Genomic DNA, 24,898 nt, shown 5'->3' with positions numbered 1-24,898 from the left:
GTAGGATGGAGCCATGACAGTTATAGTGGTCTAAAATTGCATTATTGCATTATAAAGCCAGTGTGGTATAGTAGTTTCAGTTTTGGACTATGATTCTGGAGACCATGGTTCAACTCTTCTCTAAGCCATGGAAACCCACTGGCAAGTCACACACTCTCAGCCCCAGAAAACCAGACTTTGAGACCAACTGTACAGAAGAAGTTGTAGCATACATTTTTGTAGACTTGGCCTACTTCATCAGATACCTACTGAGTCTGTGACCAACTCTGTGAAAACTTATGCTATGTCTTGCGCAGTTAGTCTCAAAGGAGCTATAGGATCCCTTTGAAGACTAATCTCTCCTGAGGGTAGGGTTGGCTCTGACTTATCCAACACTGCAATCCTTATCTGCCTGAGTGGCTTGCTTTGGTGATTTTGGTCAAGGATGCTGGGTTCTAGTGGAGCCTTGGGTCTCTTCAAAATGTAGGATTCCATGTTCATTGTGCTGCCAGCACCCACATAAAGGAGTACATATGCATGTAAATTTAACATAAATTCAACCTAGATAATGAGGAAATCTAAATAGTGAAGATTCCCCATACTATGGATCAAATATTGACCAGAGCAGAGACTTCAGTCAAGAAATTAGAAGTCTAGGAATGGGAAGGGCAGCTTTTAAAGACCTAGATAAGATCCTAAAGTGTAAAGATATACTACTGGGCACTAAAGTTAGCATCATCCAAGCCATTTTGTTCTCCATCACCATGTACTGATGTGAGAGCTAGACAGTGATGAAAGCCAATAGGAAGAAAATAAACTCATTTGAGATGTGGTGCTGGAGAAGAGTGCCATGAATACCATGTATGGCCAAGAAAACAAACAAATGGATCCTAGAATAGATCAAATCTGAAATCTCACTGGAAGCCAAGATAACGAAACAGAGGCTGTCATACTTTGGCCACATCATGCGAAGGGCATGACTATTAGAAAAGGCTATAATGCTAGGCAAGGTAGAAGGCAATAGAAAGAGAACAAGACCACACGTCAGATGGTTAGATTCAATCAGGGAGTTTCTGGGCTTGAATTTACAGGACCTAAGCAGAACAATAGAAAAGATGTCTCATCCACAGGGCTGACACTAGTTGAGATTGACTCAAAGGCAGTTAACAACAACAACAATGGTCTGGAATATCAGTATGCAAATGGATCTTGCAGTACTGTTGAGACTAACAGTGCAAAAGAAGTTGTAGCATAAGCTTTTGTAGATTTGGTCTGCTTCCTCAGATGTGAGGAAGCAGACCAAATCTACAAAAGCTTATGCTGCAACTTCTTTCAGTTAGTCTCAAAGGTGCTACAAGATCCCTTTGCATACTGGTCTCTCTCCTAAGGTGGTCATCTCATACTATGCAATAGTAGGCTTGGCCCTGACTAATCCTTATCTGATTGATGGGTAGGTGGTTTCAGTGATTTTGGCCAAGAATGCTGTTGGTGATGGTGGACAAGCCTTGGGCTCTCCCAAATGTGGGATTCCATGTTCATGGTGCACCCAGCATCTACATAAAAGGGTGTGTATGTATGTGACAACCATTGTTGTGTAGTGACTTAAGCATGGGACTATGGCTCTACAGACCAGGCTATGAATCCCTGCTTGGCCATGAAAACCCACTGGGTGACCTTGGGCAAATCCTACTCTCTCAGCTTTGGGGCAAGGCAAAGGCAAACCACCTCTGAAGAAACTGGCCAGGAAAACCCCAAGATAGGTTTGCCTTTTGTTGTTATTAACAACCACCCTGGAGTTGATCTTGACCCATGGCTACCCTGCGGATGAGACATCTCCAAGACTCCTTGTCCTCCCTGTTCTGCAAAGTCATACCTATGACCCCCTTAATGAAGTCCACCCATCTAGCATGTGTCCTTCCTCTCTTTCTACTTCTCTCCACCTTTCCTAGCATTATTGTTTTTCCAGTGATTCATGCCTTCTCATGATGTGTCTGAAGTACAACAGCCTCAGTTTTGTTATCTTGGCTTCCAGGGAGATTTCTGGCTTAATTAAGAATTTGAAAGGGTGTCATATTGAGGATGGAACAAGTTTGTTTACTGTTACCCCAGAGACTTAAAAACGGAACAATGGATGCAAGCTCCAGGAAATGAAATTCCATCTCAACATTAGGAAGAACTTCCTGACAGTGAGAGCTATTTGACAGTGAAACATACTCCCTTGGAGAGGTGAAGTCTCCTTCTTTGGAGGTTTTTAAACAGAAGCTCAATGGTCATGTCGGGTGTGCTTTGGTTGTGTATTCCTGCATGGCAGAATGGAGTTGCGCTGGATGGCCCCTGTGGATCCTGGATCCATTTGCTTGTGTTTTTGGCTGTCTATGGGATCCCCAGTACTCTTCTCCAGTACCACAGCACAAAGGAATATATTTTCTTCCTATTTTCTTCCTTTACTGTCCAGCTCTTACATCCATAACATGGCAACAGAGAATACAACAGCTTGTATGGTTCTGACTTTTGTGCTCAGTTGTATATATCTTTGCAACTGAGGATCATTTCTAGTTCTTTCACAGTCACTCTCCCCATTCTTAATCTTCTTCTGATTTCCTGGCTGCAGTCCCCATTTCTATCAATGTTAGATCCCAGGTATGGGAATCCTTTTACTATTTCTATTTGTTTAGGTTGAACCCGTGAAGGTCCTCTGAGGTCATTATTCTTGTTTTATGTTCAACATTCCTCGCATTATTGTTTTTTCTTCTTCTCAAGATGCGGCCAAAGTACCATAGTCTCAACTTGATCATCTCCACTTCGAAGGAGAGCCCTGCTCTGATTCAAGAACCCATTTGTTTTGTTTTTGAATTGGTTTCCTTCCTATCTTCCTCCTTAACTGTCCAGTTCTCACATCCATACATAGGCCCTTATCACACATAGGCATTTTTGTAGCTATTCCAGTGCAGTTCTATGGTCCTGCTTTAACTCTGTCTGGCTGTTTGCTATGGAATTCTGGGAGTTGGAGTTTGTTGTGGGCCTCCAACTCCCAGAATTCCATAGCAAACAGCCAGACAGAGTTAAAGCGGGACCAAACCGGGTTGTGTCCCCAGTGTGGCTGCATCTAGCCTAGGCCCCCCTTCCTCCCCAAGTGGGCCTTGAGGAAGTGAGGGAGGAAGGGATGGAGGGAGGAGGGCCTTCTCCCATCATGCACCGGGGCGGGTCGCGCTCGCACCAAGATGGCGGCGCCTCTGGAGGAGTACGAGAAAGAAGCGGGCTGCGTCCCTATCCTGCACCCGGAGGTGAGGGCCCTTCCTGGCTCGGGGGGGAGAAGGGGGCGAGGGCGGCCTCAGGGAGCCGAGGGAGGCCGGCAGCAGCGTGTCTGTCCGCCTTCAGCCTCCTTGGGCGCTCCCTTCCGAGGCGGGGGCGGAGGGTGGCCCCGAGGGAAGGGAAGGGAAGGTGGAGGCGACAACGCCGACGAGGCCTGGCTGGGCCACGAGAGGCCAGGCTCGGGAGGAGGACCAGGATGCCCCAGGCGGAGGAGGCACACAGGCCCGGCCTTCCCTCCCTCCCTCCCTCCCTCCCTTGTTGTTCTGGTCCCATTAAGATGGAGGGGTCCTCAGCCTCCTTCTCTTGGTCATCCCCAAAGCAAGGGAACCCAGGTGCCTCCTTTGGTTGCTGGCCCCTTCCTTCTGGAACCCAGCCCTATGGAGCAACCCCTGGAAAAGACCCCAGGACCATCCAGTCCAGGCCCCTGGCATCCAGGGATATATATCAACAAAACACCCCCCTCCTTTTCCTGGACTGCAATCTAGTCTCTGTTTAAAAACCTCCAAACTCCCAAGGCAGCAGCTCCCATTGCCAAAGGTATAAGTCCCAAAGCACACTGCAGAAATAATCCAGTTTGAGACCGCTTTAACTGCCCTGGCTCAATGCTAGGGGATTCTGGGAACTGTGGTTCTCTGAGACACCATCAAACTCCAAAGGCAGCATCTGCCCAGTGACAGAGATATATTTCCCTTCATGGGTTCAGGTAAAAGGATACACAGCCTCTTCAGTGGGCCCTGAACTGTGCTTTTTAAGGGATTTTGGAATTCAGCTCCCAGAATCCCAGACTATTGGCCCTCATGGCTGAGGCTTCTGGGAAATGAAGTCCAAAGTCTCCTAAAGGGCACGGTTTGGGGACTACTGTGCACACATGCATTAGGATGTGGGCAAGCAATGAAACCCCCAAAGGCCATCAAATCCAACTCTGTGCCATGCAGGAATGCACAATCAAAGCATTTCTAACATATGGCTATCCAGTCTTTGCTTAAAAGCCTCCAAGGCAGCATATTCCACTGTCAAACTTATGTTTTCCTACACGAGTTCAGATAAAAGGATGCACAGCATCGTTTCATCTTATAGTGCATACATGCATTAAGATGCAGGCAAATACTGTAATATAGAATCACAGAGGTGGAAGAGCCCCCCCCCCCCCCCGGGCCATCCATTCCAACCCCCTGACATGGAGGAATACACAGTCAAAGCACTCCTGAAAGATGACCAGCCTCTGCTTAAAAACCTCCAAAGTAGGAGACTTTGCCACACTCCAAGCCATCATTTTCCACTGCTGAACAGCTGTTACTGTCAGGAAGTTCTTCCCAATGTTAAAGTAGAATCTCTTTTCCTGTAGTTTGAATCCATTGCTCTGTGTCCTAGTCTCTGGGTCGGCAGAAAGCAAGCTTGCTCCATCACTAGTATGGCATTCTTTCAGATATTAAATTTTAAACACAGCTATCACGCCACCCCTTAACCTTCTCATCTCCAGGCTAGACATACCCAGCTCCCTCACCCACTCCTTATAAGCATGGTTTCCAGATCTTTTACCATTTTGGTTACCCTCCTCTGGACACACTCCAGTTTGCCAATATTATTTTGAGCTGTGGTGCCCAGAACTGGAAACAGTAATCTAGGTGAAGTCTGATCAAGCAGAATAGAGTGATTCTGTTGCTTCCCTCACTCTAGTCCTTCAATCAGGCTATTGTATTACCTCTTAACCTTCTCTTCTCCAGGCTAAACATGCCCAGTTCCCTGACTCTCTCTTCATAGGGCATGATTTCGAGACCCTTCACCATTTTGGTCATCATCCTCTGGACCAGCTTGACAGTACCCCTCTTGAACTGTGGTGTCTTGAACTGGACACAATATTTGAGCTTAGATCTGACCAAAGCAGAATAGATTGGTACTATTACTTACACAGACCTGTCTTTTTAAATGCGGCCACTCCTTTAAATGCCTCCAAAAAGCCTTTGACCCTCTTGGCAGCCTAAGTATACGTGCATTTGCACCTTCCATGGCACCCTGGGGCCGCACAGTGGATGGGGTCTTATTACAGGTTGTGTTTCTGTGCTCACTAGTTGAAATACTAGAATGAAATCAGAGCATGAAGCAAAATTAACTGGTATTTTGGGAGAGTTACTTAATTTTCTGCCTGTCCCCATATCTTGTACAAATTGGGGCCTAGTGTGGCCTATCAATGTCTTGGCCTCTGTTATCCGTGAAAAAAGCTGCCATGTGAAAAGTCTGTCTAATCACAACTTTAATTCAGTTTATTGTATAATTAACTTGCACCCATATCTACACTATGAGATTAATTTGTTTTGGTCAGCTGCTTGGTCTCTTCCAACTCTGATTCTATGCTTCCATGAAGTGATGTTGTGAGTACCTTAGTAGATGGTCTTCCATGCTGTCAGTGTTAGTTGTTGATCCCCCCATCATACTTCTGAATAACTTTTCACATTGTTTTTGTCTTCAGATGATCCTATGTCATCTTCAGCTTTTAAAAATCACAGTCTTTCTTGTCCAAGAAAGGCTAGCCCCTTCCCTTCCAATTCAGAGGGAACAGCTAGTGTTTACTACTGGAATTAGGTTGTGATTGTCTGTCTGTTATTATCAGCTAAATTTAAAACTTTAGCTTTCCTGTGTTTTAGGCATCAACATTCCACCAGTTACTTTAAGGGTACAGTGAAGGTCTAGAAGACTATTATGGTTGGTTTTTAGCTGCCTCCCACCTAGTATGAAGAAGGGAAAACTTTGATTTGTTGTGAAATTTTTTATCATTGAAAGGCATGCCAAATATCAGGGGGTGTTTGAGTTGATGTTTTCCACACAGAGCAGATGGCGTTTTTTGTTAAAAGTCAACAGCTTGAAGTTCTGTCTGAGACAAAAATCTTAAATTTAGTATCCTTTCTTTAGGCTATAATTGTACTTATTTACCTAAGAGTCAATGTTATTGAATTCAGTGGATTTTATTTCTGAGTACACATGCATAAAACTATACTGCTAATCTCAGTGGAGATGATGTAATTAAAGCTTATCGTAGGGATGGGCAACTGTGACATGTCCAAGGACAATTTTGTGCCCCAGAAGTGCCAGAAATGCCCCACAAAGATCATATCAAAAGCAGCAGTGGTCAGGTATATACTTCTGATTTTGGAAAAAAAAATGTTTACCAGTGCAGGAACTCTTGCAACCTGTTTACATGTGAACTGTCTATCCTGAAAGTTTTGTTTTGGCCAGAAAAAGGGCTGTCAAAGAATTTGATGGATTGAAGGACTGCAAAAAGATGAATTTTATTCATTCTGGCTTATGATAAATATATTTATTATGAAAACAAAAAGTAAGTACCAGAACTAAACAGAATGGTTAGAAATACACAACAAACATGAGCCTAGCACAGAACACTTTATGTTATAATCACCCTTAGGTTATGATAGCAGAGAGGAATACTGTTGTACTTGTGGAATAGTTTCCTATGCATACTTGGACTAGGATACAACAACTCAAATGTTCTTATAGAAGCAGCCATGCACAAAAGGTCCCTGGAAAAACTGCTCATGCCTGTATTCTCTTGTGAGCTCCACAGCTACTGTTGTGAAATCCAGTGCACAGAAGGAATTATGCTACAACACAACATTTGCATGGCTCTTTATGTTTAAGCTTAGGTGGTGTATGTTCCTCCTGCTCCTTATTAATTTTATTTACTTATATCCTATCTTTCTCCTCAGAACAGCCCTGTGAGGTAAATAAATAAAATAAAATAAAACTTTTATTTATATCCCGCTTTTCTGTTACAAGACAACCAAAGCGGCTCACAACATATTAAAATCCACATTTACAAAATTATGTCCCAAATTCCCCCCTTAAAACAGGATTAAACATGTACAATTAAAATATCTACTAAAACACAATTAAAAAACACAATAAAAATATAACAAGGACAGAGCGGTGGGCTAATCCATGATGTGGGGGGCAGTCATTCTGTGGCTGGGCACTTTATTCAGGAAAGGTAGTTTAGATTGAGAGATGCTGCCTGGCCTATAGTCACCCAGTGAGCATTATAGGTGAATTAGGATTTAAATCTGGGTTTCCCTGGTTATAGTTCAACAGTTCCTCTGTAGCATAGCTTTTTAAAGAATTCTCCCCCACATTGAAATAAGTAGGAGAGAAAATTATTGCCCCAGGTCTGGAACTGATGTAAAATAATACCATTAATAAGCTGTGTCCTTGGTCTTTAGGAGTCTATGATTGGGTGGAAATGTGCTCCTTCTGTCTTCTGCCCACATCTCATCCCCATGCATTAGGTATTCTTCTAGCATATTTTTGTCAGGGTAGTTTACTGTTGGCATATTGGATATTCTGTTGGTGGATCTGTCATGGTGCTGTGTGTGTTCTTCTGTCAGTCTACCACTGTTTCTATCAAATCCTGTGGTCCTTCAGTAGGAAGATTTCAGGTATGAGATACTTATGTTTGTTGTTTGCTGTTGTGTGCCTTTGAGTCATTTCCAACTTATGGAGGCCCTAAGGCGACCCTATCATACAGTTTTCTTGACAAGATTTGTTCAGAGGAGGTTATACTTCCACTACGTGCTATAAACCTATCAATTTGAATACGTTTTTGGTTGAGGGCAGGTTAGATCTGTATCTATTACAAGATTTATGTAGAATTGAAGGACATAGCCACGTTAGTCTGGAAAATCAGTATGCAATGGGATCTTATAGCACCGTTGAGACTAACTGAAAGAAAGAAGTTGGTAGCATGAGCTTTCGTAGACATTAGCCTATTTTCTCAGATGCATTTGAGGAAGATGTATGTAGTAAATCAAAAACATTTTTTAAAAAACCCATGAATTGTACTTCAATATGATTAGGACCTTCACAGTTAATATGCCAGATCAGAAATTTAGTCATGGTGTTAAAAGTATTAGCTGAGTTCTTTTTATGGGGAGACTTAGGGCCAAAACAGACTGCAGCAATAATCAAGCTTGAAACCGCTTTTAACTGCCCTGGCTCAATGCTATGGAATTGTGGGAATGTAGTTTTGGAAGACATTTAGCCTCCTCTGTTAGAGAGCTCTGGTGCCACAACAAACTGCAGTTCCCAAAATTCCATAGCACTGAGCCAGGGCAGTTAAAGTGGTTTCAAGCTGGATTATTTCTGCAGTCTGTTTCGGTCCGAAGTTTGATCTAAGGGGTGAAACCTTGAATCTGATGATTTTTCTTCCCTTTTGGAAAAATAGTTGATGAATTGGTGCTTTTAACAATACACACACTAACTATATCTCTTGCAGTATCATGTATCATGGCCTGATTGCACACATGTAAGATTTATGGAGGATATTTGGTTTTGAATGATGGTGATCAAATACTTTTCATGTTGCTTTTCTCCCAGAACTCTGGGCTGTTCCCAGAATTTGGAACCTGCTGTCTAGGGAGAATAGGATGGCTCCCTCCTTACTGTCCTGCTGGCAAGTCTAACTTTTTCTCTTCCTACAGGCTTCTATTCCAACTGACTAGTGGTCTTTTAATGATGTCCTGTTTTGTTAATTTTTATCTTTTCTTTTAAATGGATTGTTTAGTTCTTTTAAAAAAAACCTTACATTTTTACTAAAGCTTTTGTATTTATTTCAGTTTGTATTTGTTTTAATTTTTAACTGCTGTCTTGTTTCCCTAGTATTAGGGGAAAGGGTAGGATATAAATAAATAAATAAAAAGAAAAGAAATAATGTAGTCAAGCCTTATAACAGTCCCATAAAGAGAATCTTTCTGTCAGATATGCCCAATCTTCCAGTTTTTAGGATGTTTATTGCAGTACTGAAGTATGAAAGAAACTGAGTTACTTAGTGGATTCTGCATTTACACTGTAGAAATAATGCAGTTTGACACCACTCTAACTGCCACAGTTCCATCCAACCTAATCCTGGGATGTGTAGTTTTGTGAGGCACCAGAACTCTGCCAAAGATGTCTAAAGACCTTGCAAAACTATGGCCTGTTACAGACAGGCCAAAATAAAGCTGCTTCGAGTCACTTTAGAGGTATGGTATTTCAATGATGCATGCGTCTTAAGAGGCCAAAAGCCGCACCAAAGCCACGCGCCAGTTCTAAGGACTGGAGTGCAGCTTTGGTGCGGCTTTTGGACTCTTAGGACGCATGCATCATTGAAATACCATATCTCCAAAGTGACTCGAAGCAGCTTTATTTTGGTCTGTCTGTAACAGGCCTAAAAATCCCAGGAGTCTGTAGGATGGTGCTACAACACTTAAGTAGTGACAGACTGTATTATTTCTGTAGTGTAAATCCGGATAGGACTACTTTGAAGCCTCTGTTTGCATTCCCAGCTGTATTGATTAGGAGAAGGGGGAGGACTTATTTTATTAAACAATTATTAAAATAATTTAAATAGATTAAAACATGTTAAACAGGTTAACAAGTCAAAACATACATGTGATACATAAAAATGTGTTATTTTATATAACATATATACTGTATATAAAACTGAAAGTCTTTGAAAGTGTGCTCAGTTCCATTAAATCCACGAGATGTGAGCATGCTTGGATTGTGTTAATTTCTCATGAGCATAAAGGTGTGTGGCCTCATCTTTGTTCAAAATACAAATTTCTATAGAAGTCACCATTTTATTTATATTAGGAGAGTAGGAGTACGGGTATAAGGTGAAATAACATGGCTAGGCACCCTTATTTCACCTGATGTAGCTTCTACATGTGTTGAAGAGGGGATTTTGGCAGGGGATTCCAATACCTAATGAAATAGTGCCCTGTTCCTTATTTCACCTGCCAACCCTAGACAGGAGAGTTGCTAGATGCATACAATCTGTAGATGTTCTAGTCTTAATTACACAGTAACTTAAAATTTCCATGTAAACAGTGAGAGGGACACAAAACTGAAAGTGGTCATGAAGTAGGATATTATTGAAGGAGTGGGAAAGGATGTAGAAAAATGTATCAGTTGCAGTCAGGATAATGCCAGTAATAATTTTGTGGTGCTTCATAGTGCCTAAGCATGGAAAGTGTAGAAATAAGACAGGCAGTTGAACAGTTTTAGACACCTAAAAAATCAGTTCAAAATTCTTGATTCTTCCTTTTGAGTCTTCACCATGCAAATTTTAATTATGTCCTATGAGTGACTGTAAGCAAGACTGGTTTTTAATAGTGCCCAAAATAGTCAGGAATGAGGTAAAATGTTAGTCCCTATTTTTTCTTATTTGTGAAGTTAGGTCTCTCTTAACCAGTTATTGTAAAGGAAGGGAAATAGCTGCAGGAGCCAAATGATACATCAGTGCATGCCCTAGCCAACTTGTTCTTCAGAAATAGAAAAATACTGTAACAGCTTCCTTTATCATTTAGGATATAGTAGAAGGCTTGATAAGAGTAATAAGGCAGACATGGTTGGGGTAAGGCAAAGGGTAGCCCTGGGGTACATTTGGACTCCCAGGTTTGTTTTGATTTACTTTTAAATAAGTCACAGTAATCTCCCCCACTGTTCAACATTAAAAATGAATAAGGAAGTAGCATTTGGGGGCAGCCCATACATTCTTGAAGAGTTCTACCAACAGACCCAGTGTAGTTGAAATTCTGAAATATCAATGTGTTTTACACCCTACTCTTCAGTGTTTTTCAAAATTGTTCTGGGATGACTATATGATTTTTGTCTAAAAATATTTTGGTTGGCTAGCTGCTCAAAATGAGCCCTCAGTCACATAGTCAAGCACATGTAAAGTATGTTGAAATCAATGGAACTTTAAACTTATTTAACTAAATGGTGCATTATGCTCAGTGTTAGTGTCACAGTATATGCTACTATTTAAATTTATGTCACATGAGCAAAATTTATTGAAATCCATTATAAATTATTTTAATGACAGATGTTATATCAGTAAACAGTAATGACTGAAAATATTGCATAATTGTAAAGATACACTTGTGATATTTTAGATTTCTATATAATTTTGGGAAGGAGTATGCTGTCCAGATGGACATGGAGAGTAGAATCTGCAGGCAAGTAAACTTAGTGGAGAAAAGCCCAGTTATTTTAATGCCTCAGTATTTTGCCCTGAATGAATGAAACTGAATTAACCAGAGTTTTATCTCTCTTTTTGGACTAAGCAACAACTTATTCCATGCCAGCTGTGCATGAAGTCACATGATCTTTCTGACCTCCAAATACAGTGTTCGGATTAAAGGTTCTGGTCATGCATCTGTCTGTCTCTTTTGTTATGTAAAAACTGCAAAAGCATAGAGAAGAATATAAAGGATTAAACAGGCCAGTGATTGATTTAACAGATAACCCCCCCTCCTTTTTTTTAGAGAATTATTTTTTAATGTCTGAAAAATGCCGTTTGTTCTATTCGCTTTAACATAACAGTGTCAGGTACATCCCCATAGATGTAGTAGATTAGAATGTGTAGCTTTGATCCATGTATTTACTCAGGCACAGTAGTTACACCATAATTTCCTTATAAAGGCTTCTTGGGTGGGCTTGTTAAGGATATCTGATGTTTACATCTATCCGTGGTAGGTAACTTTTAGTACTAATTTCATTTTTATCCTTTTGCTTGTTGTGTATTCAGAAGGGGGTATACATCTTATTTCTTAGTAGGTCCTGAATAGTTTGACTGGGATCCAGCAAGCTCTTTAGGTGTGTCAGGGATTAGGTGTAGGTAGGAGGAACCATTGGTCATCTTGCAAAGGAATATTGTAGTGCCTTTGAGTCTAATTGAACAAAAATGTTGTACCTTAAGCTTTTGTAGTCTTGTTATACTTCTTCATATGCATAGGGACATAGTCTTATTCTGGCAGAATTGTATCCCATATCTACTGCTTTGAAAAAAATGCTTTGATATGTTGAATATGTATATTTCCAACAAACACAATTTCAAATCCTCTGTGTGTATCTAGAATTGTGTGTAGCTACTTGATTCTTTGGATTTTAGATGCTGTTTCCAGCAGTTGATATTTGGGGGAGAAACTGAATGATATACTAATATTGTATAGAATCATAGAGTTGGAAGAGACCCCAAGGGCCCTCCAATCCAACCCCCTGCCATGCAGGAATCAGATCAAAGTATTCCAGACAGATGTCCACCTGACCTCTGCTTATAAACCACCACATTCCAAGGCAGCCTATTTCATTGTCAAACAGCTCTTAATGTTTAGCTGGAACCTCTTTTCCTATAGCTTGAATCCATTGGTCTGTGTCTCTGTCCTAGTCTCTGGAGCAACAGAAAACAACTTTGCTTTCATCCACAGTATAACATACCTTCAAATATTTAAACATGACCATCATCCCACCCCTTAACTTTCTCTTCTCCAGGCTAATCGTACCCAGCTCCCTAAGCCGCTCCTCATAGGGCATGGTTTCAGACCTTTCACCATTTTGGTTTCCCTTTGCTCCAGCTTGTCAATATTTGTGTCTCTTTCTCCCACCCTGTCCTCTTTGTTAATCATAAAAGTGTAAAGCTGCACTAAGATCTATAAATGTTTTTCCAAATCTTGTAAACAGGGTTGGTAAACATAGTTTTTTCACATTACATTTTATGGTAACATGTTTATTAGACCAACCAGAAAAACTCAGAAATCTTTGCAAAATGTCAAAACAGGTTGCCCTGTCAGAAAAAGCAAGGAAAGGTGGGATAAGGATATTAGAATTAAGATGCATGTTGTCTTGAGATGGTACAACTATCTTAAAGACTATCACAGAATCATAAAACTGGAAATGATCTCAAGAGCTATCCAGTCCATCCCCCTGCCATAGCTAAAGCACTCTGAAGAGATGGGCATCCGGCCTCTAATGATGGAAATTCTTCTACCTTCTGAGACAATCTGCTCCACTGCTGAACAGTTCTTATCAGTCTATTTTCTTGCAATTTTAATCTTATATATACACAATAAGATACTGTGTATCTCATAATACATAACATCTACAGCATGCCTCTTTGGGTGACAATCCCCCTACTCCTTTCTTTCAGAAAAACTGGGCAGAAGCATTTGGTTCAAGTTCTTTCCACTGCCAACTGGAACACTAGGAAAGGGGAAAGTTCCTTTGGAAATGGGGATGGAGGGATTGGGTGTCACAGATGGCACCTATTCCTGAGCCTCTTCCACACAATTAACATTTCCCTGCTACCCTCATCTAGTGACATTGTGATTCAAGAAAACTGCTGCCAAGCAAAGTGCCAGGGACAGGTCCCTGTTTTCTGTTAAAGCAGGAACCACCTGGGCAACCTCCCTCAGGCTTGGCATTGTTCTTCTGTCCCTCTGTTGTGCACAGATGGTTAATGGAATTGTTGGAGAGTTTCTTGTTTGGTTTGTGGTGTTTCTTTCACACAAATGCATACAGCAATTTAAAAAAAAAAACCTCAAAAATGCTCCTTGGTTGGTTACAATACCACAACTTCATTGCAAAGGAAAAAAAACTCCCTGTCTCTGAAGGCCACCAGCCTTCTCCACTGAACCCCTCCCCTTGACCCATTGCTGCTCCTGCATGAGGGACTTGTTGCTGTGGCCACATTTGGTAATTGGGCCACCTTCCAGCAAAGTGAGAGTCAGTGCTGGAGCAAGTCTAAGGAAGTCAGAGACTTGGTGGAAGGAAGAGCTATCAGACAGTAGCTCTCTATATAGCTGCAGCCCCAGTCCCTCAAGCTCAGCAAACAGGGGATGCCAACATGGATGTTTAGCGGGTCTTTTTGACCTATGCCAGGATTGGTCCAGACCTACTGGATTAGCATCTAAACTGGCCAATCCTGGCTTGGGGCTATTGGCCTGTATTGTCCATACAAGATGACGACAGACCAGGGTGATGGTGCATACAAGCTGTTTTAACTGTTTCTTGCATTTCTTCATAATATATAATTGCTGTGTGATGATAATATGTGGTATCAGCTGGAAAACAAAAGAAACCCTCACTATAGACAAACGATTAGTCAAATTAATAGATGTAATATAAATGGACAAACTGACCTGTTGGCTAAATGAGTAATAATCAGAAATAACAGAGAAAGAGTGGAGAGAAATTACAGATTATTGTAAAAACAAATGGAGCAAATAAGCAACAACATAAAACATAAATAGATAGAAAAGACAACAGTATTGAGAAATTAAGTAAACATAATGTATACTGAAGTTACACACAATAGATATGAATAGAAGTAAATAAAGAGAAAGAGAAAAAGTCACAATCTGGAGAAACAAAAGGAAAAAAATAAAGAGTGTAAATTAAAATATACATATATATATATATATAACAAACTGTGTGAAAAGGTGATATCAGAAATGTGTCAGAAATGGAAACAATGGATAGGTTTAATGGTAAATAGTATTATGTAAAATGATACAGCTTTTCTTTTGGATACAGACTCTTTAATGAAAGAAACAACTCAAGATATAGATAAATTAATATAGATTCCAGAAAACAGTGTATGAATGAATTTGAAAGAAGTAGTAAGATGTATCAATGCATATTTCCCATTTTCCCCCAGAAGATGGATTAAAGATACTTTATTTGGTATTTCTAGTATCTCTTAGCAGAATTTCAGCATTTTAGTAGACTTTACAATAGAATGGATAACATGTAGCCTCCAGATGTTGTTAGACTAGCGTTCCTATCATCCATCATCCCCCTTAGCTGTGCTTGCTAGGACTAATGGGTATTATAGTCCAACTACAATTCTCATTATGTAGGGGTGACCCCAAGTTAACTTTTTGTGTTCTGGCCAGGAGTGGCTTCTCTGGCCTTCTGAGCCCGTGGGGGAGGAAGGTAAGAAGCCCTGTTGTTTCTAAGGGTGCCATGGCCGCCTGGCCATGCTGTCATTGGGAACAATGGGACTTGAGCAGCCACGGATTTTGGTATCCATGGGGAGGTCCAGAACTGATCCCCTGAAGATAACAAGGGCCAACTGTAAAGGCAAAAAGAAAACAAAAGGAAAAAGAAAAGAAGGGAATAAAAAGAAAGCAACTACACATATAAATACCATTTAATCTCATTTCCCCAAACCCACCCTTTTAAAAAAAACTTCCCAGGTTCCTCAGAGTGAGGAATCTGTATTATTTCTCATTAGATACACTCCTAACAATAAATATAAACTCACAAAATCTCAATTATCTCCAACTTTACCATTATATAACTTTACTCCCTATATCCTTACACACTACATTCTTACCACCTGGAACTCAGATCCTAAAACCACTGCACCACCTCTTTGACATTTTATGTAATCTATAAATGGACACCATGTTTCTAAGAAACCCATCAGTGACTTATTTTAAAACAAATTAGTTAATTTATCGATTTTTGCTATCTCCATAAATTTCTCCAATTGTTCCATAGAGTTTGGTAGTTTCTGATTTTTCCAAAATCTTGCATTATAAAGCTTACAAAGAGTTTTTGTGCAACACAAAAGATTAAGAATTCCTTAAGAATTCATTTTTTCTTCTCAAATATTAGATGTTTTAAAATAGTATAATTCATTTCAAACATGCCCCGGTTATTTTCCTACAAGTGTATAGCCTGTCAATACTTACAGGCTATATACACATACACTGTTTTCTATTTCTAGTTGCCATTTCCATGGCTTGCTGTGTTACCTGAAATTGGAAGAACAACATGGCAATCCATGTGGAATTGCTGAAGTTATGCATCTTGATTAAAACAACTGGTTCCTTGAAATTTTCCTTCAGACCAGGGCCTGCTAGTTAGAATGGCTATATGGCAGTGGTGGCGAACCTATGGCATGCGTGCCAGAGGTGGCACTCAGAGCCCTTTCTGTGGGCACATGCACCATTGTCCCAACACAGAGTTCACTAGAGTTTGTCACTAGAAAGCCAGAGGGACACGGCACTTTGCAATAAATAAGTGGATTTTGGCTTGCAGTTTGGGCACTCAGGCCTGTTACAGACTGCCAAAATAAAGCTGCTTCGGGTCTCTTTGGAGGTATGCTATTTAAATGATGCATGGGTCCTAAGAGTCCGGAGGTTGTGCCAAAGCCACACTCCATTCCTAAGCACTGGAGTGCAGCTTTGGTGCAGCTTCCGGATTCTTAGGATGCATGCATCATTTAAACATCATACCTCCAAAGAGACCTGAAGCAGCTTTATTTTGGCAGTCTGTAACAGACCTTAGTCTCTAAAAGGTTTGCCATCACTGCTATATGGAACCTCCATGCTTAGAGACAATCTGCTTCTGAATACCAGTTGCTGGAAAACAGCAATTGCCATCATGTCATTTGTGGGCTTCCTTAGGACAGGGCTTCTACTGTGGAAAATAGGGTGCAGGGCAAGATGTTTTTGTCTGTTTTGTAATGGTGTGTATGTGTTATGTTGTTTTAATTTGTTGGTTTTAATTATAATTGATTTAATAACTTTTTAAGGGGGGGAGGGAAGTAGATTTTGATATATATTGTATTGTATTTTATTATTGTTAGCCGCCCCGATTGACCTCAAAGGGGTGGGATATAAATAAATTATTATTATTATTATTATTATTATTATTATTACTCTACATGGGGCAACCCTTATACCAAACTCGGAAGCTCCAAATGGTACAGAACATGGCAGCCCGGCTGGTCACTGGCGTATCCAGGACCAGCCACATAACACCTGTGCTCAAAGATCTGCACTGGCTGCCTATTCGCTTCCGAGCCCAATATAAGGCGTTGGTTATTACCTATAAAGGCCTAAATGGCTTGGGCCCAGGATACCTAAAGGACCGCCTCTCCCCGTACAATCCGCCTCGCACCCTCAGAACATCCGGGCAGCAATTGCTGAAGGTGCCTGGGGCCAGGTTAGCTTCCACTTCGAGAAGGGCCTTTTCCACAGCTGCCCCAGCCCTTTGGAACACGCTGCCCACGGAGCTCCGCTCATCTACCACCCTGGCCCAATTTAGGAAGGACCTCAAAACCTTCCTATTCAAGCAGGCATTCCCCGATTAAATATCCTGTGGGCCTCCCTTCTCTTCCGTGGCCATGAGGTTGGGCTAAGGGGCTTTTATTGTTATTTTTTAGACTGTTGTTATTGTTGTTTATATGTTTTTAACTCCTGTATTTTGTTTGCACTTGTTGCACCATTGTAAGCCGCCCTGATCTTTTGGAAGGGCGGGATACAAATAAAGATTTTATTTATTATTATTTATTTATTATTATTATGAGACATTTCTCTGAATTTTAGTTGTGTATTCAGTTCTAAAAATCTTTAAATGATTCTAACTGCCTCACAAAACTTATTTTTTGTAGGAAATCAAGCCACAAACCCACTATAATCATGGATACAGTGAATCACTTGGGCGCAAAAGCCACATTGATGATTATAGCACATGGGATATTGTCAAAGCTACACAGTAAGTAGTTTTAACTAACATATTCTTTATAGTGAAATCTAATGGAAAATACTCATCAGAAAACTGACCATCTCTTGGAAGGTGCAAGAAACATAACTGTAATTTTGGACTCTTGGGCCATGGTCTAAATCAGGGGTAGGCAATCTGCGGCTCGTGGGCCGGATGCGGCCCGGCAAGGCCTTGGGACCGGCCCCAGCCTGGTCCTGCCGCCAATTGCCGCCGGGGCCTTTGGGGGTCAATTGTCTATAGAAGCCTCAGAAACATGCATTTATATTAACACTTTTTAAAAAATCAGCAAATTTTTTCACGTGTCCTCCATTTTTTTTAAAAAAGTGTCTTCCATTTGAAAATTTCATCCTACATTTGTCCTGGTTTATTTATATATTTAATTTTTTTAAAAAAATTATTTAATTATTTATTTTTTGGCTTCGGCCCCCCAGTTGTCTTGAGGGACAGCAACCCGGCCCCCGGCTCAAAAAGGTTGCCTACTCCTGGTCTAAATGGATACTCTACCAACAAAAGAAGGTTTGTCAGTAAATCCAGGAAGAGGTGATTTTCCTCTCCATACAGCACCCCTTCACCCAGAGTTCTCTCTTCTCTCCCTTCCCCAATCCTCTGCTGAACATGTAACTTTGCTCTAGACTAGAGAGTTCCTAGTCCTCTGGAGAAGATATAGGGTGTGTGTATTGCTTGGGATGTCTCGCTGTTTCCTTCCTAATACTAGAGTCCTCAGTTCAATTTTGGCCTTGGACATTCCTCCAATGTCTATGGAAGAAAGTACCTGTACTAACAGAAAACACAGCAGTACCTTTTGCTAGGAAATCCAGTGGTGCAGGTATAAAAAAAATTACGATTTTTGCAGTTCTGTGCAACTTTCAGTAGTACAGATTGTGTTTCCTTTATCTAGAATTCCAAAATATACCAAACCCCAAACTTTTCATGGGTGTCTGAGATAGTGATACCGTTGCTTTCTGATGGTTCTCTGTATGCAAACTTTGTTTCTTGTGTTCAGTTATTAAAAATATTGTATAAAATTAGCTTCAGGCAATGTGTACAAGGTGTATATGAAACTAAAATGAATGTGTTTAGACTTGGGTCTCATCTCCAAGATAGCTTATTATATATTTATATGCAAATAGAGGTACAGTGGTACCTCGGGATACGAAATACCCAGGTTACGAAATTTTCGGGATACGAAAAAATCCCATAGGGAATCATTGTTCCGGGTTACGAATGTTTTTTCGGGTTACGAAAAAACTTTTGGTGCTTTTTTCGGCTTTTTCGCACGGAATCGCGGCTTTTCCCCATTAGCGCCTATGGCAATTCGGCTTACGAAGGCTTTTCGGGTTACGAAAGCGGCCGCGGAACGAATTAATTTCGTAACCCGAGGCACCACTGTATTCCAAAATACCCCCCCTCCAAAAAATCCAAAATACAAAATATGTCTGGTTTGAAGTATTTGGAATAAGACTCTAGCTTGCATTATGTTCCTTCCTGCCCTGCTTGTTCTCTTTTATCCATTGGCTAAGCTTTTTCTGCCAGTTATTTACCAACAGGCAAATAACAGCAGCAACTGTCTGCTTTGCTACTATTCTAATGCAGCAGCTCTTACAACTCAGCAAAAAGCAAAGAAAGGCCTGGATAAGTAACTGCTGTAGAACTGTACTGTGGAAACAGAACATAAAAAGCTTGTAGCTCATGGAAGCAGTTATCTGTGCACATAATGCATGTTGAGTTTGATCATGGCAATAGCCATGCTGTTGTTACAATTTGTAAACTAGGTCTATTATGTCATCAGAGGGGGAAAACCATGAAAACAGCAGCAGGCAGTGAGATGTTATGTTTTTCTACTTGTGGTGGCCACAAGCATCCAAATGATCAGCTAATTACAAACCTCATGCAGTTAATTACCTAAGTGTTTGGGGAAATAGGTTTTTTTAAAAAAAAATAATTCTTGAAGAATGGCCTACAAAATCTGGCAAAACATTCCTTTGTTAATGATAAAGAGAATTTTAATAAAGTGATGGAGTAGAACTACTATTCTTAGAGACTGAAAAATACGTCACTTAAGAAAGATTTAATGTTAACATTATGGCCTCCGCCTATCCGCATACATATATTTGGTTGCCTCTTCATTCTCTTACATTATTAAAATCATAAGGATGTTAAGTCTTCTGCTTCTCTGGTTCAAGAATTATTTTGTTGGCTTTTCAAAAATCCTTTTGCAAGCTGAGATTTAAAATTAATATTTCAGATATCTATATACCATTTGCAGAGCTAAATATTAAAAGCTAATTTTAATACTTTCATGTTGTCTTTGGGTGATTTATAGTTGTGATAAATGTATGAGTTACAGTATGTGTAGAAATAATGGAAGGGCTTCTTCAGATGAACTGAAAGCATGGCCATAATGGATGTATCTAAGACTAGGTACACAGAACGAGAAGGGTGTAGCAATAAATGAAGACCTTCATTTATTTAGATAGTAATTTTTTTTTGCCTTCTTGTTTTTTATTTAACTCCATAATATACGGTACCTATTAACTGTTAAGTCTAAAATCTTAAAATTATTAAAACATTAGTAGCCAGTAGAGGCTAAACTTTGATTTTGTTTATTTCTTATGTATTGGACTTGTAATTTCATATTGGAAAGAACTATAAACAGCTTAAGTCATGACATGTATTTGTGAAATTTATGAAAAAGACAGAAAAATAATTGAGAGGGCTGTTGTGAACAATGCAAGCTATTCATTGCCAAGATAGTGGAACTTGGCTTGAGGTCTCTTTTAGATTTTAGCCTGAAAATCTAAAAGAAGAGATATGTAATTTGTCACATAGAACATACTGAGTTCTGGCCACATATTTGATCTTAGAATAAAATAATTAGTACTGTATTACATATCTTATAAGTGCCAGAAAGAGATAAAAGGAGAGAAAGCAAAATAAATAAACGTCGACTGAATAACCCCCCTGCACTCATAAGATTCTGTATATGATATCCATTTAAATTGTCTAACAACAGCTGGGAAGAAGCCTTAAGGGAAGTGTTAATAATGATGCTGCTATTTTTCTTCATGGTACTGGGGAAAATACTCCACAGAAACTTGGGAGTGAGTGCCACCTACTGCTCTGACTAAACATAACAACCTTTTAAAAAAGAAATATTAAAGAAGTAGCTTTCTATCATTGACTTAAGCCTCCTCCCAACAACTCTCAGCAAAATATAGTTGATTCCACATGTTAAAGTCTCCAACCTTCTTGAGCCTGTGGGCACATTTCGAAATCCTGAGAAACACTTGTAGGCAACATCACAAAATGTTTTCTGTGAAGAGCCTACTCAGGCACAAGGGACTTTCTCATGATACTGGTTTGAGCCCCAAACAAACAAAGAAACAAACATAAAAACTCAATATATTTTCCCTCACAAATTCCAGTGCACTCTCCTTTCACAGAAAAAAATTGTGAATAGGAAAATGCATCCACCTCAGAACACATAGGCAAGATGACCTGGCACCACATGGCAAAACTGCTCCCCGAAAGAAAACTAAATACATGAGTAGCTGTAATGTTGGGGTTTGGAGTAGATGGTTCCCAAATGACCAAAAACTGACAGGTAATAGTGACAGTAGCAAACAGATCTGCCATCACCACATGTTGGGCCTCCTTTGGGGCTTCATAAAATGCAAATGCTTACTATCATTCATTTGATAATGTTGTTTGATCACCAGACTGGCCTGTGTAAAATGTGTTAACTATCCTTGATTTATATATAAAAATGTACTCATTTTTTTGTTGAAAAATGTGAATATATACTACAGAAATGGAATATTTCTTCAAGGTATGGAATTTTAGTTGAAGGATAGAATTCTGGAAAGTATAAGAAGGTGTAGATTGTGAACAAACTCTAGCTCAATGTATTGCATACCAAACTGTCTGGTCTATTATCTGGGGATGAAAATAAAGGAAATTTAGAGAATTTGGCTTCTGAGCTGTGCAGTGTGTTCTTTGATTATACAGTCACTGAGGTACTGTAATACTGCTGTTTCAGATGTGTTTTGATTTTATTAACCACAAATTATTAATTATACTAATAACATTTTTCTTCAAGGTATGGCATTTATGAACGTTGTCGAGAATTAGTGGAAGCAGGGTATGATGTACGGCAACCAGATAAAGAAAATGTTACACTTCTCCATTGGGCAGCAATCAACAATAGATTAGACTTAGTGAAGTAAGTACGTATGTACTGTCAAAATCAATTAATAGTTATAATTGCTGAAAACAACATAGCAGGATTAGAACAAATTATGCTTTACAACTGTGTAATGTAAATAGTGATTATTTTTTTCTCTGCACAGCTGTTCCATTCCCTCATATTCATGATAATAATTTGATTCAATCAAGGAAGCCATGGCCCTGCATTTGCAGGATCTGAGCAAAGCTGTTGATGACAGTTCTCTCATTTATAGGGTCACTGTAAGTCAAAGCCAACTTGATGGCAACATAACCACAAAGATAAAATGACTTCATGCTTTTGGTAGTCGTTTTCTAGGCGATGTTGTTTAAAATTATTTATCTTTGTAATCTTCTCAGCAGCCTACTACAAATCTAAGTAGTATTGTTTATATACTGTTCCAGTTAAATGGAACAACTTTTCAATTTTACTGTCATCCTAATAACTCTTGTGACAAAATATTAATACCAAAAACAGAATTTCTGCTTTTAGGTCATATGTTAAGTAATTATATAATGTGAAATTTACACGGATAGTTTGAATTTGATAAATTCAGGTAAACTGTATTACTTAGGAGCAAAATAGAAACAAATTTGGATTACAGAATTACTGGCGTTGTGCAGAGCGTTTCACTTTGGTGATACTGACAACTATGTTTTTATGGTGTGTTGATATGTTTTATTTAAGCCATTTTGAGGAAATTGCTATCAAAAAATATTGGAATAAAAATAAATATTGGAAGGCCAGTTTCCATGCTACCCTTCATCATAAGAGTAGTGTACTTTACTTAGAAGTGTGAAAGTGAGAGTAATTTTTTTTAAAGAAGCAGTAAAGATAATAATCACCAGATGAATAAAAAGATTTTAAAGGTCTGGAAGAATAAAAAGGTCTATCCGTGCCACTGAAAAGACAGGGGTATATGCATCAGGCAGGCCTCCTGGAGGAGAATTTTTGACAAATGGGACATCATTTTCTAATACTTTCTTTCTAATTATCTGCTGTCTTACCCATGGGAGTAGCCGGATTGACATGTTGCTGATGACTTCCATGTATGAGCAGTTTGATTTTGGAAACTGACTTTACACTACCTGTGAAGCCCAGGATTCTTCTTGATTTCTGATGTTGTAGCTGCTGCTTATTCTCCGTACAGTGAATACGGATTTGTTCATATATGTAAACTATTTTTCTAGATAATTGCTGTATGTTAACATCAGCAATAATTTTATTTCTACAATTTTCTGGCTTTATTTTAAAATGTTGAGTTTGCATAGTGACTTAGAAAGTATGTCGTTTCAATAGTTCAGCAATTGTAAATTTATTGAATCAACATTAGTTAAATTCATAGGTTGTATTCATTCCATCGGTCTACTCTAGTTGGGACAAATAATTAGGTCTTTATTTTTAAATACCATTTAGAAGGAAGACTTCATTGATGTGTAAGGCTCAAGTAAAGCTGGTGTCAAATTACAGTTGGCCCTCCATGTCCACAGATTCTGCATTCATGGATCCAGAATTCAAAAATATTGGAAACAAACTCCAAAAAGCAAAGCTTGATTTTGCCATTTTATATGTGACAACATTTTACTATGCCATTAAACATAATGGGACTTGAGAGCATCCACGGATTTTGATATGCATGTGGGATCTGGAACAATACCCAAGTAGATACCAAGGCTCCATTATATGTTTCCATAACTATATCTGGTGGTATATTTCTCTTGATAACAATTCTTCACTGTATTTCATTATTCTGTGCTATTTTTTCATTATTATATTCATTGTTCTATTTTATGCCTGCAGGTTCTACATATCAAAAGGTGCTATTGTTGACCAGCTAGGAGGTGACCTGAACTCCACGCCACTTCACTGGGCAACAAGGTGAAGCAAGAATTCTGTATTTCCACCTTTACTTCTTATGAAAGGAGATGTGTTGTGATGTGATTATTCTTCACAGATTTGTTCTGGGAAAACTTTATCTTTCTGTACAAAGATAAATTAACTTGGCCAGCAAGCATATTTCTTTAATGGACACTTAATTTGCCCAGTACTAGACAGGTGTCATCCAAGAATCCTTGAATTCTATTTATAAAAAAATAAATAAATACATATATAAATAAAATTGAGGCTACTGAGCCAGAGAGGACTTCACACCCATTTAGTGCCATCTAGGCCATCAGATGCAGTTGATTTGATTTAAATCAAATTGATTGAAATGACTTTTTGAAGGACTTAGTTGTAATGGTTTAACTCAGTTTAAATCATTAATGGGGAAGATTCTATTTGATCCTTTTTATGAAGAGTAATTATGATTTAGTGTAACTTTAATGTGTATCGAGACAGTAGATAGGTATACATGAAGCAATTGTTCTGAATTGTTTTCATATTAATTTTCAGTTGATAAAAATGACAACACATTTAAAAACAATACACCATAGTGTCACACATCCTTTTTGTGCTGTCTAGATATATCTTTACTGTGGGTTTTGTTTTTCAAGGGGTGGTGGTGTAGCTACCCAGTGGACCTTGTTCCTCTGACCAGTAGGAAAGGCCAGTGTGTCTTATAGTGTCCTCTGTAGCTACAGAGCAATTTAGATTTTGCATAAGCAGAGAATTTCCATGTGGCTATCTGCCCAAACTTGAGCAGTCTTAGAAATATCATGAATAAAGCTTTTCAATGTTGTTAGACAATGGAACAGATTGATTAGTTAAATTTAAAGAAGCACATTCTCAAGAAAATTCGAAGAAGAAGAAGAAGATAGTATTTTCTCACAAAATAAAATATAGCACTATTTATTGTACTCCACCTGGGCTGATGAGACCAGCATTAGCATACACTCTCAGTAAAAGCTGGCTGAAATAGGCCCTTGGCCACTGAGAAATCTGCTGCAGTGTGTGTGAGTATGCATTTCCTTTCTTCTTGTTCCTTATCTGGATTAATACAAAGGGGAAAGGACTAGATAGCTCAGCCATGTAGCAAGGGATGGCATTAGATGCTTTCATGGTTTCTTTTCCCCATATGTGTAATATGTGTATATA

The 24,898-nt window shown here is 39.3% G+C and overlaps 1 protein-coding gene across 3 annotated transcripts in view; it reads left to right on the top strand.

Moving 5' to 3' along the window:
• Positions 1-3,180: 3,180 nt before the first annotated feature.
• ZDHHC17 (zinc finger DHHC-type palmitoyltransferase 17) overlaps positions 3,181-24,898 on the top strand; it is a 49,994-nt gene continuing 28,276 nt past the window's right edge. For all 3 annotated transcript variants that reach the window (XM_042468712.1, XM_042468713.1, XM_042468711.1), the window contains exons 1-4: positions 3,181-3,263; positions 17,525-17,628; positions 21,737-21,859; positions 23,663-23,740. In XM_042468712.1, the coding sequence (XP_042324646.1) occupies positions 3,201-3,263; positions 17,525-17,628; positions 21,737-21,859; positions 23,663-23,740 (368 nt within the window). In that variant the 5' untranslated portion in view covers positions 3,181-3,200. The remainder of the gene's footprint in view (positions 3,264-17,524; positions 17,629-21,736; positions 21,860-23,662; positions 23,741-24,898) is intronic.

This window comes from Sceloporus undulatus, chromosome 5, assembly GCF_019175285.1.
Source record: "Sceloporus undulatus isolate JIND9_A2432 ecotype Alabama chromosome 5, SceUnd_v1.1, whole genome shotgun sequence".
In the NCBI taxonomy this organism is placed as follows: Eukaryota; Metazoa; Chordata; class Lepidosauria; order Squamata; family Phrynosomatidae; genus Sceloporus; species Sceloporus undulatus.
This window is presented reverse-complemented; position numbering and strand designations above follow the sequence as displayed.